The sequence below is a fragment of the Dipodomys merriami genome, unplaced genomic scaffold (assembly GCF_024711535.1).
Source record: "Dipodomys merriami isolate MVZ:Mamm:240054 unplaced genomic scaffold, mDipMer1.0.p SCAF_14, whole genome shotgun sequence".
Lineage (NCBI taxonomy): Eukaryota > Metazoa > Chordata > Mammalia > Rodentia > Heteromyidae > Dipodomys > Dipodomys merriami.
In genome coordinates, this window is record NW_027202715.1 from 39,470,466 (window position 1) to 39,488,137 (window position 17,672).

Sequence of the window (17,672 nt, forward strand, 5' to 3'; positions counted from 1 at the left end):
TGCGTTATAATAAAACCACACAAAAATTTAAAACTATAAATGTGTGGTTCTCAAGGCAAAAAGTCACTGATTGCACAGAATGGTTGTCTCCTCAACCTTTTTACACACTAGGATAGATTATTTCTCTGTGTAAACTTAAAGAAGCCAATGATAATATAAAGCAATTAGAATAAGAAGCAATTTTCTCTAAAGTCTTTGACAAGAGTCTGTTTTGGTGCCGGGCGCCGGTGGCTCACGCCTGTAATCCTAGCTACTCAGGAGGCTGAGATCTGAGAATCGCGGTTCAAAGCCAGCCCGGGCAGGAAAGACCGTGAGACTCCTATCTCCAATAAACCACTAAAAAACCGGAAGTGGCGCTGTAGCTCAAGTGGTAGAGCGCTCGCCTTGAGCTGAAGAGCTGAGGGACAGCACCCAAGCCCAGAGTTCAAGCCCCATGACCGACAAAAAAAAAAAAAAAAAGAGTCTGTTTTGGCCGGGCACTAGTACCTCACACCTGTAATCCTAGCTACTCAGGAAGCTGCACTCTGAAGACGGCAGTTTGAAGCCAGCCTGGGCAAGAAAGTCTGTGAGACTCTTATCTCCAATTAGCCACCAAAAAAGTCAGAATTGGAGCTGTAACTCAAGTGATAGAACACTAGCCTTGAGTATAAAAGCTCAGGGACAGCACCCCAGCTCTGAGTTCAAGTTCTAGGACAGACAGACACACATACGCGCACACATGCGCACGCGCACACACACACACACACACCTCTTTTTCAAATGTCAGTTTATTTCAGGTAAAAACAAAGTCAAGCTGAGTGCCAGTGGCTTATCCCTATAATCCTAGCTAGTCAGGAGGCTGAGATCTGAGGATCAAGGTTGGAAACCAGCCCAGGGAAGAAATCTTGTGAGACTCTTATCTCCAATTAACCACCAAAAAGATGGTAACAGAGCTGTGGGCTCAAGTGGTAGAGTGACAGCTTTTGAGCAAAAAAGGTAAGAAACAACACCCAAGCCCTGAATTCAAACTTCAGTACTGGCAAAATAAAAAATAAAAGAACCAAAAGTCAATACAGATAGATCTATTATTTATAATCACTGCCAATAAGAAATTATCACCTCTTGAGAAAGCCAGAAAGGACTATTACAACAACAACAAAGTAGGATTTATTGCATCTAAACTAATCATTTTATGGAACTCAATCCTTCTGTGAATAACTTATTTCAGATTAATCTAGTTCTAATATATTATTGTGCACGAACAGCATCTATTATATTCCTGAAGTAGAAATACATATAACACATCATGCTAATAGATTTATTTTTTTTAAGTCTAGAATACAATTAAGATTCTAAGATTTTTTTTTTAAATCACAATGGACTCTTTCAGTACTAAACTAGATCAAACACACAACTGGGAAAGGAACTAAAGGACAAAGCTCCTAGCTAGTGTTTCTGAACAGAATACTTCCTACCTGGCTATCACCTCTACAAACTTCTCCTAAATACCCTAAACAAGTGAAAAAATAAATACCTTCAAGGTAAGGCTGCCTCTGCTATCTATAAGGAGTAGAAGAAAAGAACATACCTTAAAAGTCTAAAATAAAAGTAACACATAGCAATCTCATTTCTTTTTTCCTCTGCTTCCCCCTGTTCCCTGCCATGCTGATTCACTTCAGTATGCCACACTTTAATTTTTCTTAAGCGATGGCTTTTTTAAGTCTTTTCCTCACTTTTTCTGAGTAGAGCATCTGGTACAAATGTCTACAAGATGAAAATGACTGAAAATGACAGAAAATGGAAAATAAATGATGGAAAAGCCCACTATAACAGGGCTTGTTGTTATTGTTATTCCCATATCACAAAATCAACATTAATCTTTTTCCAAAGAATATACAAGAAACAGCTTAGACATTTAAAAGACTTAAAAGACTAAAGGGGAACAAAAACACTACAATTAAGTAAAAACAATTTCCTACTCTATCATATTTAAAACAACTTGTTAAATTTTCTCAAGTCCAATAAAATAAATTTCTTACATAAATGCTGAAAGCTTCTGATGAGGCATTGGTAAATCGAAGAGACAGGAAAAAGGCTTTGTCCTTGTTTGTGTGACAAAGAAACTCTCCTTTCCCTGCCCCAGCAGAGCCTACACAAATTCCAGACATGTTACAAGACACAAGGACACATTATGGGCTCTGAAAAGAAGTACTTATTAGAACTCTGAGCACTTTCCTACAAGTAGGCGCAAACACAAGTAAAAACTAGAGCAGTCAATGTTATTCTACAGCACATACATGAAGCTCAGCAGTGGATTTCTATCACTGCTGTACGCTTGGGGGGAAGTGTGCTCCCTATTCCACATCATACACAAGAAAATGAATTCCAAACCAAAAAGAGATATAAACATGGAGATTCAAAGGTTAGAAAATATTTACAGGGGCTGGGAAGGTGGCTCAGTGGTACAGCGCCTGCCTTGCATGCATGAGGCCCTGGGTTCAATTCCTCAGCACCACATAAGCAAAAAGAAAAAAGCTAGTAGTGGCGCTGTGGCTCAAGTGGTAGAGTGCTAGCCTTGAGCTGAAGAGCTGAGGGACAGTGCCCAGGCCCAGAGTTCAGGCCCCACGACCGGACCCAAAAAAAAAAGAAAATATTTACAGGCCAGGCACTGGTGGGCTCACACCTGTAATCCTAGATACTCAGGAGACTATGATCTGAGGATTGTGATTCAAAGGCAGCCCAGGCAGGGAAGTCCCTGAGATTTTTTCTCTCTCTCTCTCTTTCTCTCTTTCTTTCTCTCTCTCTTTCTCTCTCTCCCTCTCCCTCTTTCTCTTTCTGTCTTTCCCTCTCCCCCTCTCCTTATCCTTCTCCCTCTCCCCCCTTTCTCCCCCAGTGCGCGCATGTGTGTGTGTCTCTCTCTCTCTCTCTCTCTCTCTCTCTCTCTCTCTCTCTCTCTCTCTCTCTCTCTCTCTCTCTCTCGCAGCCCTGGGGCTTGAACTCTGAGCCTGGGCACTGTCCCAAAGCTGATTTTTGTTCAAGACTAACACTCTACCACTTGAGCCACAGTACCACTTCACCAGAAAACCAGAAATAAAGCTATGGCTCAAAGTGTTACAGCACTAGCCTTGAGCAAAAAAGCTCAGGGACAGCACCCAGGCCCTGAGTTCAAGTCCTATAGCTGACAACAGAAAAAAAAAAGAAAAGAAAAGAAAAGAAAACATTTACAATTTAGGGGTTTGAGCTGGGCGTCAGTGGCTCACGCCCATACTCTTAGCTATTCAGGAGGCTGAGATCTGAGGATCACTGTTCAAAGCCAGCCCAGGCAGGAAACCGTGAGACTCCTATCTCCAATAAACCACTAGAAAACTGGAAGTGGTGCTTTGGCTCAAGCAGTAGAGTGTGCTCTCCTTGAGCTGAAGAGCACAGGGACGCGCCCAAGCCCAGAGTTCAAGCCCTGCAACTGACCCAAAAAAAAAAGAAAAAAAATTAGGGGTTTGATTTTTTTCAGTGCTGAGTATCAAACTCAGGGCCTCCTGCATGCTAAGCACTCTATCACTGAGATACCCCTGAAGCCCTGAATTTAAGGTGTTTTTGTTGTTGTTGTTGTTGTTTTAATAAGACATAAAAAACACAATTCACAGCTGGGCACCAGTAGCTCACACCTGTAATCCTAGCTACTCAGGAGGCTCAGATCTGAGGATCGAAATTCAAAGCCAGACGGGGCAGGAAAGTCCTATTGGACTCCAAAAAACCACCAGAAATCAGAAGAGTCACAGCTCAAGAGGTAGAGTGCTAGCCTTGAGCTGAAGAGCTGAAGAACAGACCAGGCCTAGAGTTCAAGCTCCATGACCGACCAAAAAAACCCACAATTCACAAAGTTGATAAATTTATCTACATTAAAATATTTTTTTAAGCTGGGCACCAATGGTTCAAGCCTATAATCCCTAGCTACTCAGGAGGCTCAGATCTTAGCATCACAGTTCAAAGCCAGTCCAGTCAGGAAAGTCTATAAAACTCTTACCTTCAATTAACTACCAAAAAGCCAGAAGTATCTGTGAGTCAAGTGGTAGAGCACTCATCTTGAGGAAAAAAAAATATCCAAGGGCACTTCCTAGGCCCTGAGTTCAAACCCCAGTACACACATACATATATACATACATACATAAACACACACTCTCTTAAATTTCCATATAACAAATGACATTATAAACAAAATTTTCAAAAAATGAAGTCACATGCTTCTGAAGAGGGAACTGGATGAAAGAAAAACAGGAGGAAAAAAACTTTCTTTTTTCACTGTATATTTTAGGGGACTTGTTTTTCTTCTTGTTTTTCAGTCCTGGATCAAACTCAGAGCTTCGCATAAGTCAGGCAAGAGGCAAGAGGCCTACTACTAAACTATCATCCAATCCTCCTCCCTACACTTTCATTCATATAAACATACTACTCACTCAAAATAAACAAATAACTCTAAAACCTTAGTAAAAGACAAGACACAGATTAGAAAACTATTAGTATTTATGTTACTTCTATTTTTACTTTTGGTGATTGGTTTTATTACTTTTTTAAATGTTTGGAGTATTCACAGAAGCCACCTGGACCTAGTTTTCTTTGTGAGATTTTTTTTTTCCTCATTACATATTTATTTTGTGTCATAGGACTATTCACATTTTCTTGTGTTAACTTTGTTAACTTAGTCCAGGTGTCAGTGGTTCTATACCTATAATCCTAGCTACTCAGGAGCTGAAATACAAAGATTGTAGCTCAAAGCCAGATGGGACAAGAAAGTCCATGAGACTCTTATCTCCAAGGAAGTACCAAAAAGCCGAAGTAGAGGTATGGCTCAAGTGGTAGAGCACTAGCCTTGAACAAAGGCCCAGAGTTCAGGCCCCACGACTGACAAAAAAAAAGTATTATGAAAGTTTTTGTACTGATGGAGATGTGGCTCAGCCATAGACCACTTGTGCCTGACTAAGGTACTGGGTTGAATTCCTTATACCACAACAACAACAACAACAACAAGCATAGATATTGTCAGACTAAGTAGCCAGATATAGAGCATGCCCCAAAGTAACAGAGATAGGAAGGACTCCAGGGATTTAGCACCAAAAAAAAAAAAAAAAATCACAGAGACAAGACCTCTCAAAAAGAATAAGGAGGGGGCTGGTAAGGTGGCTCAGTGGTAGAGTGCATGCCTTGCAAGCATGAGTCCCTGGGTTCGATTCCTCAGCACCACATAAACAGAAAAAGCCGGAAGTGTTGCTGTGACTCCAGTGGTAGAGCGCTAGCCTTGGGCTGAAGAGCTGAGGGACAGCGCCCAGGCCCAGAGTTCAGGCCCCACGACCGGCGAAAAAACAAACAAACAAACAAAAAAAGAATAAGGAGGGCTGGGAATTGGCTTAGTGGTAGAGTGCTTGCCTAGCATGCATAAAGTCCTGGGTTTGAATCCTCAGCACCACAAACACAGAAAAAGCTGGAAGTGGCACCGTGGCTCAAGTGGTAGAGTGCTTGCCTTGAGCACAGAGAAGCTCAAGGACAGTGTCCAGGCTCTGAGTTCAAGCCCAAGGACCAGAAAGAAGGAGGAGGGGGAGGAGGAGGAGAAGAGGGTGGGGGAGGGGGACGGGCATGAGGACGAGGACATCGACGATAAAGATTTAACTCAGGGCCTCAGTGCTGTGCTGGAGCAGTCTTACTCAAGGCTAGCATTCTACCACTTAAGTCACAGCTCCACATTTGGCTTTTCTGGTAATTAATTGGAGATCAGAGTCTTACGGACTTTCCTACCCTAGGCTGGCTTCGAACCATGATCCTCAGATCCCAACCTCCTAAGTAGCTAGGATTACAGGTATGAAGCATTCAGGCGCCCAGCTAAGAATAATTTTTATGACCTATTTATAGTCTACAATTATTACTTTTACCACTAGAGGGTACTCTACATGTAAAGCCATATGCTTGGTAAAAGGACAAGAAACAGTTTCCACCGCTGAAAAATCAATGAAAAAAAAAAAAAGGAAAGGAAAAAGAAATGCAAGTGCATTCAAGACATGGTGAACCCATGAATCTGCAAAATTCAAGACAGTGAAAAAACCGTCCTGCAGATGTATCTCCTGACTGACTATTGGCCAAATTATATCCCCACAAAACTAAATATTTCCTCCTTGGTGAATTGCTTAACTTTGATTTGTTCTCCAAGTACCACACCTTGACAGCATCTATCAAAATATGCGCTATATTCAAGTTGTCTGCCTAACTTAGCACTAACTTAGAGAAGTATCCACTCTCTTATGTGCTTTTCAATTCTAAAAGGCTCTAAAATATGGCTTTAAATACATTACTTTTCAGGGAACTATTACATTAGCTAAGAATATGTACAAGTATCAAATAAAAGACTGCTATATTCTTCTCTCTAAAAATCAAATTTAAATTGACATCATGAACACCATACATAGGAAGAACAAAAGAGGCCCCATGTATCCAGGCTGGCAGCTTGTTTCAAATACTAGTTAAGAGACCAAAGTTGATAAGTTGTACTACAAGACTTCAGAGAACATTATCTAATTTCTTGGATAAATATCTTAAAACATTTACACTCTAAGGTATGCCCTTAGGAAGCACTAGTTTTTGGTAAGACAGACCTCTTATCTTGAATTTAGATTCCAACAGTCTGCTAAGTGTGTTACTTCCCTATGGTTGCTCTCAACTTAAAATAATTTCAAGGTACTCTAGCAACGTGAAATAAATTTGCAAACTAGAGGTGAAAGAATTCTTGACTGCTTATCTAAATATTATTGGAAACCTAAGATTTTGCTTTATAGAGTAACAATGTAATATTCTCAAACAGGGCAATTATTATACTTCTGAGAGTATAAATAATGCCCATTTATTGGCCATTTACTTGGTAACTACTCTTCTTTTGGTGTCAAACTAATTTGTATTGTGAGGCACGGGTAGCTCCTGTTTTTAATGATGGCTACTTGGGAGGCTGAGATCTGAGAATAATGGTTCCAATTAGCCAGAAAAATGCTAGGGGGGTTGGGAAGGTGGCTCAGTGGTAGAGTGCTTGCCTTGCATGCATGAGGCCCTGGGTTCGATTCCTCAGCACCACATAAGCAGAAAAAGCCAGAAATGGTGCTGTGGCTCAAGTGGTAGAGTGCTAGCCTTGAGCTGAAGAGCTGAGGGACAACGCCCAGGCCTGGAGTTCAAGCCGCACGACCGACCAAAAACAAAAACAAAAAAAAGAAAAATGCTAGAATTAGAGATCTGGCTCAAGTGGTAGAGAGCCAGTTGTGAGCAAAAAAGCCAAGCAAAAGGTGCAAGGTCTTGAGTTCAAGCCCTAGTACCGACACATATAAAGCCCTCTCTTTCTCTCTCTCACACACATACACACACACACACACACACACACACACACACACACACACACACACACACACACACACACACACACACACACACACACACACACACACACACAGAACTTGCATTAATTTTGTTGCTGACAACTTTCTTAAATTTTCTCTTCCAAGCTGGTGAACACTGGGAAAGAAATTAATCACATTAGGAACATAAATCAAAATTCCCTATTTGGAGAACATTCTATAGGATGCTGGAGGATAGTGAACCCAAAACTAGCCTGGGCTAGTAAGACCCTCTACTGAAAGAAAAAAAATTAGGGATCTTTATCTTATATACATTAAAACTATTTACTCCTCAAAAACAGTGGTATTAAGTCGGGTGGCAGTGGCTCACACCTGTAATCCTAGCTACTCAAGAGGCTGAGATCTGAAGTTCATGGTTCAAAGCCAGCCCAGGAAAAGAAAGACCATGAGACTCTTATCTCCAGCTAGCCACCAGATAAACCAGAAGTTGCACAGTGGTTTAAAGTGGTAAAGAGCTAGCCTTGAGCAAAAGAACTCAGAGATGGCCTTCAGGCCGAGTTCAAACCCTAGCACCAACAACAAAAAAAAAAAAGTAGCATTAGCCAGGTGTCGGTGGCTTGCACTTGTATCCTAGCTACTCAGGAGGTTGAGATGTGAGTATCTTGGTTCAAAGCCAGCCTAGATAGGAAAATCTGTAAGAGTCATACCTCCAAGTAGACACCTAAAAACCAGAAGTACAGCTGTGGCTCAAGTATAGTGCTAGCCTTGTGCAAAAGAGCTTAGGGAGAGTGCTCAGGCCCTGAGTTCATGCTCCACGACTGACAAACACACACACACACACACACACACACACACACACACACACACACACACACACACACACACACACACACACACACACACACACACACACACGAAGTCATAATTCCCTGGACTTCAGAGCCCTGGGATATTCTCCGTGTGTGTCTGTGTGTGCGTAGATTTGCACTCCACTAAGCCACAGCTCCACTTCCCGTTAACTGGAGTCTGTCTCATCGACTTTCCTGGCCTGGCTGGCTTCCAACAGCGACCCTCCGATCTCAGCCTCCTGAATAGCTAGGACTACAGGCGTGAGCCACAGGCACCCGACTTGGGATCTGTTCTTTGGCTGGGGTAGGAAAAAGAAAACCACACATGGAGTGATGCTCATCCGCAAGGCTCAGTACTGGGCACTCGGAACGGGCTGTCTCGTTCCATCCTGACTTTGAAGTTGGCATCCAGGGCGCGGGCACCGACGAGACCGGATTACAGCTGGCGGCGGAGGGGTTCCCGAGCCGGGCCCAGGACGCACGTCCATTACGAACCGATCCTCCAGTTCCTTGCTCCTACTAGAGGTGACTGACACGCACGCTGTGTGACGCGGGGGACCTGGCTAACAGCGCTGGGCTTCAGTGGCCCAGCCTCCCCGCAGATCCCCCCGCAGACCTCCGAGGCCGGCAGCGCCGCCGGCCCCGATTGGTGGGTTTACAGCCGACGCCGCGGGAATCCACTAACGCGCCCCGGCCGTCGGCCGCCGCCCGCGCGATGAGGGGAGGAAGGAACAAAGTTCAGCCCCGTGGGTCTCCGTGACTCAAGGCGAGGGCGGCAGTACGACCGGCCCACAGCCTCGTTTCCTAGGCAGCTGGACCAAGAACTTGGCTCACCTCCGGCTGGAGTCCCGGGCTGGCACCTCCCCTTCGCCCAGCGCTTCTGCCGCCATCTTCGTCAGCAGCTCCTTTCACCGCCCCCCTGGCTCAGACTCCGCCTCCACGCTTTTGGATTGGCTAAGGTGCTTCCGCATCTCTGATGTGACTGGATAATTCAAATGTCCCGCCTCAACTTTAACAGGTCCGTGATATTATTGGTCGATTCAAATACCTACCCAGCATTGGTGGCTCTTAGCCCTCGCAGAAAAGAAAGTGTGGGCGGGGGAACGCCTAGCCCCGAGACCGCGGGGGAGATGGTTCTCCTGTGGATCAAGCTTTGGCTTCAGGCCGACTTTGGGGATCAAATTAGAAATTCACAGCCCATGCTCACATTTTTTCCTGAGGGGGCAGAGGAGGAAAGTGGGAGAGATGACACGGATCAAGTTGCATTATGTAGCCTGGCGCTGGTGGCTCACGCCGGTAATCCTAGCTACTCCGGAGGCTGAGATCAAAGCCAGCCCGGGTAGAAAAGTCCAATAAACCACCAGAAAACCGGAGGTGGCGCTGTGGCTCAAGCGGTAGAGCGCTCGCCTTGAGCTGAGGAGCGCAGGGCCAGCGCCCAAGCCCTGAAGCCCAGAGTTCAAACCCCGCCACCGACACACACAAAAAAAGATGCATTATGAACTTAAATTGACATGTTCGATTGAAACCCCTTTGTGCAACTATTTAAATATAATTTTTTTAATTTAAATAATATAGAATACCAATTAGATTGTTTTCCTGATACCTAAATTTCAGAATGATGGAACTGTCAAATTTGAAAGTAATTAAGTCACCCTCTACAATGCAAGACTCATTTTGTCATATGTATGCCAGTTTGGGGACTTGAACTCTGGGCCCACTACACTCTTGCTTGGCTTTTTCACTCAAGGGTAACACTCTACCACTTGAAATACACCTCTATATCCCACCTTTTGGTTAACTGGGGATAAGAGTCTCACAGAGTTCCCTCTGTCTGGGCTGGCTTCTAACTATAACCCTAATATCTCAGCCTTCTGAGTAGCTAGGAGTATAGGTTGGAGCCACCAGCACCCCACAATTTCCTAAATTTTTGTCTTAGAGATTCTAGAAGACCACATAAAATGGTACTCAAGGAGAGTTTACTCCCACATCCAAATGTTCAGAAAAAATAATTGGCTATATTGAACATGTGCATGTCATTATTCCCTAACCCATACAGTAGTAAAACTAATTATATAGCATCACATATTGCAAATAACCTAGGTGGTTTAAGGTGTATAGAAGTTTGTGAGTAGGTTTTAAGGAAATACTGTGGCATCTGTGCAATTTAGAGATCCAGGAACCATTCCCCCATAGATATAGAGGGATAATTGCACAGAGCTGTCTTGCTTTAGTCACATGGCAAAGCAATAGGAACCTTCTGTTTCATTCCCCCTAGCTCCCTTCCCAGAGAACCCAAGTTTGCCTCTCTGGTGTGAATCATGGAAGCAAAAGCTACTGCAATACTTTGTCCCTAATTGATCTTTAATCCTTCATAGTAAACATAATCACAGCTGTGATTACTCTTAAAGGCTTCTTGGAGACATAACTGAAGCAATTGAAGTAAGAACAATTATGAACATACAGCATTAATTTAGTTCTAATTTTCCAGGGTTTGGTTAGGTTTTTGTTTGTAAACTATTGTTCCTCCTGAAGTCCTTTCCCCTGAGGTTCTCCCAGCACTCTCCCTCTTTAACAAAGTTCTGCTCTGATCAAGGCTTTTGTATATTCTACTTTTACTGATGCACCTTCTTTTTACGTTAGGGTCTTTCAAGGTTCTGCCTTCCACAAGAGACAAATAAAAGGACCCAACAATATTTACCTCGGGGGCATTTAGCAAGGCTAAAATTAAGCATAATAGAAAAGAAATTCTGCTATGCACTGTGAAGAATGTTAAAGCTGGGCTGGCAAGGTGGCTCAGTAGTAGAGTGCTTTCCTCACATTCAAGAGGCCCTGGGTTTGATTCCTCAGCACCACATAAACAGAAAAAAGAAAAAAAAAGCCAGAAGGGGCGCTGTGGCTCTAGTGGTAGAGCGCTAGCCTGGAGCTGAAGAGCTGAGGGACAGCGCCCAGGCCCAGAGTTCAAGCCCCACAACCAACAAAAAAAAAAAAGCTACAGGCTACCAGTGGCTCATGCCTATCCTATAATCCTAGTGACACAGGAGTCTGAAATCTGAAGATCACAGTTTGAAGCCAGCCTGGGCAGGAAAGTCCATGAGACTCTTATCTCTAAATAACCACCAGAAAACCAGAAGTGGTGCTGTGGCTCAGATGGTAGAGTGCTAGCCTTGAGCACAAAAGTACAGGTACAGCACCCAGGTCATGAGTTCAAGCCCCATGAAAAAAGTAAAACCACTGGGAATGGGTGTTTCACTCCTGTAATCCTAACCACTCAGGAGGCTGAGATCTGAGGATTGAGATTAAATGGAAGGCTAGGCAAGAAAATCCATAAGGCTCTTCTCTCCAATTATTTACCAAAAGCCAGAAGTGGAATTGTGCCTCAAGTGGTAGAGCACTAGCCTTGGACAGTGCCCAGGCTCTGAGTTCAAGCCCCAGAACTGGAACCAAAATATATACATGCATATATATCTGTGTTAATGTCATGTTAAAATGTGATGGATAGAATCCCTCATGGAGTTTTTATCTTCCTTTCAATAATTTAAACTGTTGTGAATAAGCCATTGTATGGCTTCAGCAGCAGTTGTTAGATCCCATCCGGTGCCTGGCTGCCTCAAGTGGGAAGCTACTATCCAAGGTACCCCTTGGCAAACAATCAGGCTGCCTCTAAGACAGGTGGCTTTAAAGTCTCCATCACAACTCTACTTCACTCCAGCCGCAAGACCACTGCACCTGAAGCCAAGACTTCAGCTCCAGAAGGCCTTGCTCTAATCACAACTACTGCAGACAACCTACACCACTGGCCTGGGCAGGCAGGGTTACAGGCGACAATTGGTAAACTTTGGATGACCCTGCAGCTACTTTCACTCAAGATGGAAAGGGAGCACCTAACAAAGTCAATAAGTGGTGGAAGTAGAAGCTATTCTGTCACTAGTGCAAATACAACCATCTATTGCAAGCCACACCTGTCACACACACACACACACACACACACACACACACACACACACACATACACACACTCTATCCTTCTAGCTAGCTACCTATCCAAGCTGTTTCATGAAGCCAGGAGTTTGTGGCTCATGCCTGTTATCCTAGCTATTCAGGAGATCTGAGGATTGCAGTTCAAAGCCAGCCAGGGCAAGAAAATCCATGAGACTCTTATCTCCAATTAATCACCAGAAAACCAGAAGTGGTGCTGTGGCTCAAAGTGGTAGAGTGTTAGCCTTGAACAAAAAAGTTCAGGGACAATGCCCAGGCCCTGAGTTCAAGCTCCAGAACTGACAAAAAAAAAAAAAAAAAAAAACTGTCATGGACTTTTCTGCCAGAACTAGCTTCAAATTGTAATCCTCATATCTCAGCCTCCTGAGTGACTAGGATTGTAGATCTGAGCCACAGGCTCCTGGTTCAGTTCACTTTTCTAAGTCAGCCTGGAGACAGTCTCTTAAATTGTTCCCTGGGGTTGCAACCTTAAACCTAATAATAAGGCTTCTCCCAAATGGTTATTTCAAACAGGGGCAGTAGCCCTTGCCCATAATCCTAGCTTCTCAGCAGGCTGAGATCTGGACAATCAAGGTTTGAAGCCAACCCAAGCAGGAAAAAAGCAAAAAGCAGGGCTGGAAGTATATCTCAAGTAGTAGAGCAACAGCCATGAGCCTCAGTGAACAGGAGGCTTAATAGGGAGTTCAAGCCCTAATACTACCAAAAGAAAAAAAAAGTTACTACACTTTAGTTGTCGTTTAATCAGTTACTCTGGGCAGGGGTGTGTTTCTCAAAACCAACGGTTCCGCTGCTGTGACTTCTGATTAAAAGCAAATACATGGCTGCGCGCAGAAGAAACACGCACTCTGCTGACACACGGGCACACCTTGCTTCAAGAGGGCGCCGCCACTCCTGTGAGGTTGTCCTACTCTACGCTGGCGCAGATTGCCAGCCTGGTGATAAGCATGGCTGTCCAGCAGGAATTCCAGATAGCTTGTACAGGTATTTTGTTTTCAACAGGTGAGCTGAACAAAAGATCACCAACCATTAAGGAGTTTACAATACTTGTGGAAAGACAAAATGAACACCTGGCTGGAAGCATGGCCCAAGTGATAGAGCCTGGCAAGCACAAGGACCTGAATTCTAACCCTATTACCCCCCCAAAAAAAAAAATAAAATAAAGAACATGAAAGTTACACACACACACACACACACACACACACACACACACACACACCACACACACACACACACACACACACACACACACACGTATGTTTAGAATTACAACAGACTAGCCAGGCATGATGGCATACACTTAATCCTAGCACTCAAGAGGTTGAAGTAGGAGGATCACAAGTTCCATGCCAGCCTGGGCTACATGGTGAGAGCTAAATATTAGAGAACAGGCTTGGTGAGAGCTGAGAGCGAGAATTTGCCACCACTATCTTGCCCGTCCAATTGCTTACCTGCCAGACTCCATCAAAATTTGTGGCAGATTGCCTTTGCATTTCTAGACCTTAGCCTCAATGGAAGGAAAGGAAGGAAAAAAGTGGAAGGGAAGTAAAAGAAGGAACACATAGGAGAAAAAGAGGAGCCTAGGGGCTGGAGGTGCACATCTGTAATCCTAGCTACTCAGGAGACTGAGATCTGGAGAACCTTGGTTTGAGGCCAGCCCAGACAGAAAGTTTACAAAACTCCATTGCCAGAATGGCGAGTCCTAGAAACTGACTATGCAAACAGAAATGGAAACTGGATGTTGTAAGGACAGTAGATTGAAGAGCTAACTTAAAGGATGGAGGCTAAGGAGCCAGGAACCAGCCAAGGCCACACCATGCAGCGGCCTTCTGGTTTCCCATTTGTCCATGGTTCTTTGTGTCACTCCCTAGAAAAGCAGTCATGAGTGAAAACATCTGTCTGGCCTAGGATCCTGCCTCCTACCACAACCATGGTGTTGAATACTCCCAGAAAGGGAAAGTTAAGCAACAAATGCTTGTTACAAATCAGTCTAATTCTCTTGCTTCCCCAGGCTGTTTGACATCACACGCACCTACTGCTTATTCTGGTCTGAAGCAAAGCTTAATGCTTCAGATATACCCAAAACATCAGCTCATTTATTACTTCATACTTCCTAAGCAGAAGAAAGACAAGAGAGAAAGAAAGAAAGAAAGAAAGAAAGAAAGAAAGAAAGAAAGAAAGAAAGAAAGAAAGAAAGAAAGAAAGAAAGAAAGAAAGAGAGGGAGGAAGGAAGGAAGGAAGAAAGAAAGAAAGAAAGAAAAAGAAAGAAAGAAAGAAAGAAAGAAAGAAAGAAAGAAAGAAAGAAAGAAAAAAAGAAAGAAAGAAAGAAAGAAAGAGAGGGAGGAAGGAAGGAAGAGAGGGAGGGAGGAAGGAAGAAAGAAAGAAAGAAAGAAAGAAAGAAAGAAAGAAAGAAAGAAAGAAAGAAAGAAAGAAAGAAAGAAAAGAAAGAAAGAAAAGCTGGACACAGTGTTCAAGCTTGTAATCTTAGTTACTCAGGAGGCTGAGATCAGAAGGATCATGGTTTGAGACGAGCCATGAGCACAGTTTGAGAGACCTCATCTCAACCAGTAAAGAGGAAGTTCCATGACTCTCTGCTTTACCCAGGATCCAGAAGCAGCAGAGCAAAGTAACCATGAACTGAAACTTCTAAAACTACAAGCCAAAATAAATCCTTCCTCCTTTAAGTTAATTTGTATTTTGTCACAGTTACAAAAAAAGAAAAAAGAAAAGAAAAGAAAAACAAAAACAAAAAAAAAATACCATCCCAAGCTCACGCCTGTAATCCTAGCTACTCAGGAGGTTGAGATCTGAGGATCATGGTTCAAAGCCAGCCTGGGCAAGAAAGGCCATGAGACTCTTATCTCCAATAAACCACTCAAAAAACTGGAAATGGCGCTGTGGCTCAAGTGGTAGACTGCTTGCCTTGAGCTGAAAAGCTGAGGGATAGCACCAGGCCCAGAGTTCAAGCCCCACAACCAAAAAAAAAAAAAGAAAAAAAAAAGAAATACCATCTCTATGGAAATCATCCTTCAGTCTCAAAGGCCTGAACATCTCCATTCATGGGACTTAGCTTCTTTCAAGTTTCTAGGAACCCATTGTTACCTGGCTCATTCAGGTACCAATTTGTATGAATTAAGTTAAAAGTACCTTATGTGAATTTAAAAGATCATTTCTATTTGTGAAATGAAAAGCTTGTTTGTCTAAACTTCACTTAAGTTATTTGAATGAAGGAAACTGATGGTTTTCTGCAGACTCACCCTTGTATCCCATTTTACATTTGGTGCATTTCTAGATATGTTTATATAGTGTTGACTTCTTTCATTTGGAACATAGAGTCTATGAGTGGAAGTCAATATTTGATTTCATTTACTCAACCACTTTTGGAATGAATGAAAGAACAACTGGAGGCTGGGAATGTGGCTTAGTAGTAGAGTGCTTGCCTAACATGCATGAAGCCCTTGGTTTGATTCCTCAGTACCACATAAACCGAAAAGGCCAGAAGTGGCACTGTGGCTCAAAGAGCCTTGGGCAGAAAAGCTCAGGTACAGTCCCCAGGCCCTGACTTCAAGCCCCAGGACTGGTGAAAGGAAAGAAAGAACAAAAGAACGAAAGAACAAAAGAAAGAAAGAAAGAAAGAAAAAGAGGGGCTGGGAAGGTGGCTCAGTGGTAGAGTGCTTGCCTTGCATGTATGAGGCCCTGGGTTCGATTCCTCAGCACCATATAAGCAGAAAAAGCCGGAAGTGGGGTTGATGCTCAAGTGGTAGGGTGCTAGCCTTCAGCTGAAGAGCTGAGGGACAGCACCCAGGCTGAGTTCAGGCCCCATGACTGACAAAAAAAAAAAAAAAAAAGGAAGGAAGGAAGGAAGGAAAGAAGGAAGAAGGACACTGAATAAATTAGAGAACTAAAGAGACTAGGAATGGAGCTCAGAGGTAGAGCACTTACCTAGCATGAAAGAAACCCTAGATTCCAACCCCAGTGATAATAGTAATAATTATTATTAATTAATAATAATAACTGATATAATGCTGGAACTCAGTCTTAAGAAAAGCTACACTCCACCTAGATTAGCCATCCTCTTACTTTGATGCACTTAGCATTATCTTTAGGAGTCCTCTGCTCCTCTAGCCTGTGTTCATGTGTTTTGGTTGGGGCTGATCCCAGCTTTGGTTATAAGGATGGGGCAAATGGCTCAGGCCAGGCCAGTCAGACGACCCTACCTGTAAAATGGAAGGGTCCTACAATCCAGACCGTCCCAGCTCACTATGGAAAGGAAATAGGCAGTCAGAACCCAGCTGCAGGGTATAGAAGGGCAGAGGCTAAGAGCTGCCTGTTGGCAGAGCACATGCAGCCTCATGGGGCAGTTTGGAGCTGGAATGGCTCAGATTTCCATGGGTGGAAGCCAAGCATAGAGGAAGGAACATGTAAGACACGTTTGGAAGCTGGCAGTGGCCCAGAGTGACAGCAAAGCTCTAATGTGCTGTGGAGAACGAGAGAAGGTTGGGAAAGTGGACCAGGGCCAGAGCTCCAAGAATTCTGGAGGCCGTGTGTGTGTGCACACATTGTATACACATGTGTGTGCATGTGTATGTGTGTATTGGGGGAGGCTGGATATTAGGGAGTTGATCTGCCAGGAGAGAGGGTGAGAGAGAAAGAGGCTGGGTCCTGACTCGTTACATGAAGCTGGCCTAGAAAATGTGAAGGGTATCAGTAGTGGAACAAAAATAGGCCTGGCCTTCTGGTGGAGATGCTAAATGGAAGTGTCAGTGTGCCTCAGGAAATAGAAACAGGGCCTTGCCAGGCACCAGTGGCTCACACCTGTAATCATAGATACTCAGGAGCCTGAGATCTGAGGATCACAGTTCAAAGCCAGCCTGGCAGTAAAGTTCATGAAACTCTTATCTCCAATAAACTACTCAGAAAATAAAACAGAATTGGTGCTATGATTCAAGTGGTAGAGCGCTAGCCTTGAGCACAAAGAGGCTCAGGGACAGTACCCGGGCCATGAGTTCAAGCCCTAGAAATGAAAATAAATGAATGAATATATATATATATATATATATATAAAAACACATATATATACATTCTACATGTTATATTTTATATATAGATATAGATAGATAGATATAAAACCTAAGTTTGAATCCTGACTCCAGCTTTAGGAATTTGTGTGATCTTAAGTTTATTATGGCTAAGCTTCAGTTCCATTATGTTTTGTTTTGCTTGCTTTTCTCTTTTTTGTACTAGTCCTAGAGTTTGAACTCTCTGAGTTTTTCTGCTCAAAGTTAGTGCTCTACCACTTGAGCAACAGCTCCACTTTCAGCTTTTTTTTGGCGGGGGGGAAGGGTGGGTAGTTAATTGGAGATAAATGTCTCATGTGCTTTCCTGCTGGGGCTAAATTCAAATTACAATCTTCAGATCTCAGTCTCCTGAGAAGCTAGGATTGCTAGCTAGGTGTGAGTCATTGGTGCCTAGA

The 17,672-nt window shown here is 43.5% G+C and overlaps 1 protein-coding gene across 1 annotated transcript in view; it reads right to left on the bottom strand.

The window, feature by feature from the left end:
* The window catches only part of LOC138826177 (rho GTPase-activating protein 19), a 42,931-nt gene extending 33,818 nt beyond the window's left edge, over positions 1 to 9,113 (bottom strand). The window contains exon 1 of the mRNA XM_070021326.1: positions 9,041 to 9,113. Coding sequence (XP_069877427.1) covers positions 9,041 to 9,096 — 56 coding nt within the window. The 5' untranslated portion in view covers positions 9,097 to 9,113. The remainder of the gene's footprint in view (positions 1 to 9,040) is intronic.
* Between the last annotated feature and the right edge of the window lie 8,559 nt (positions 9,114 to 17,672).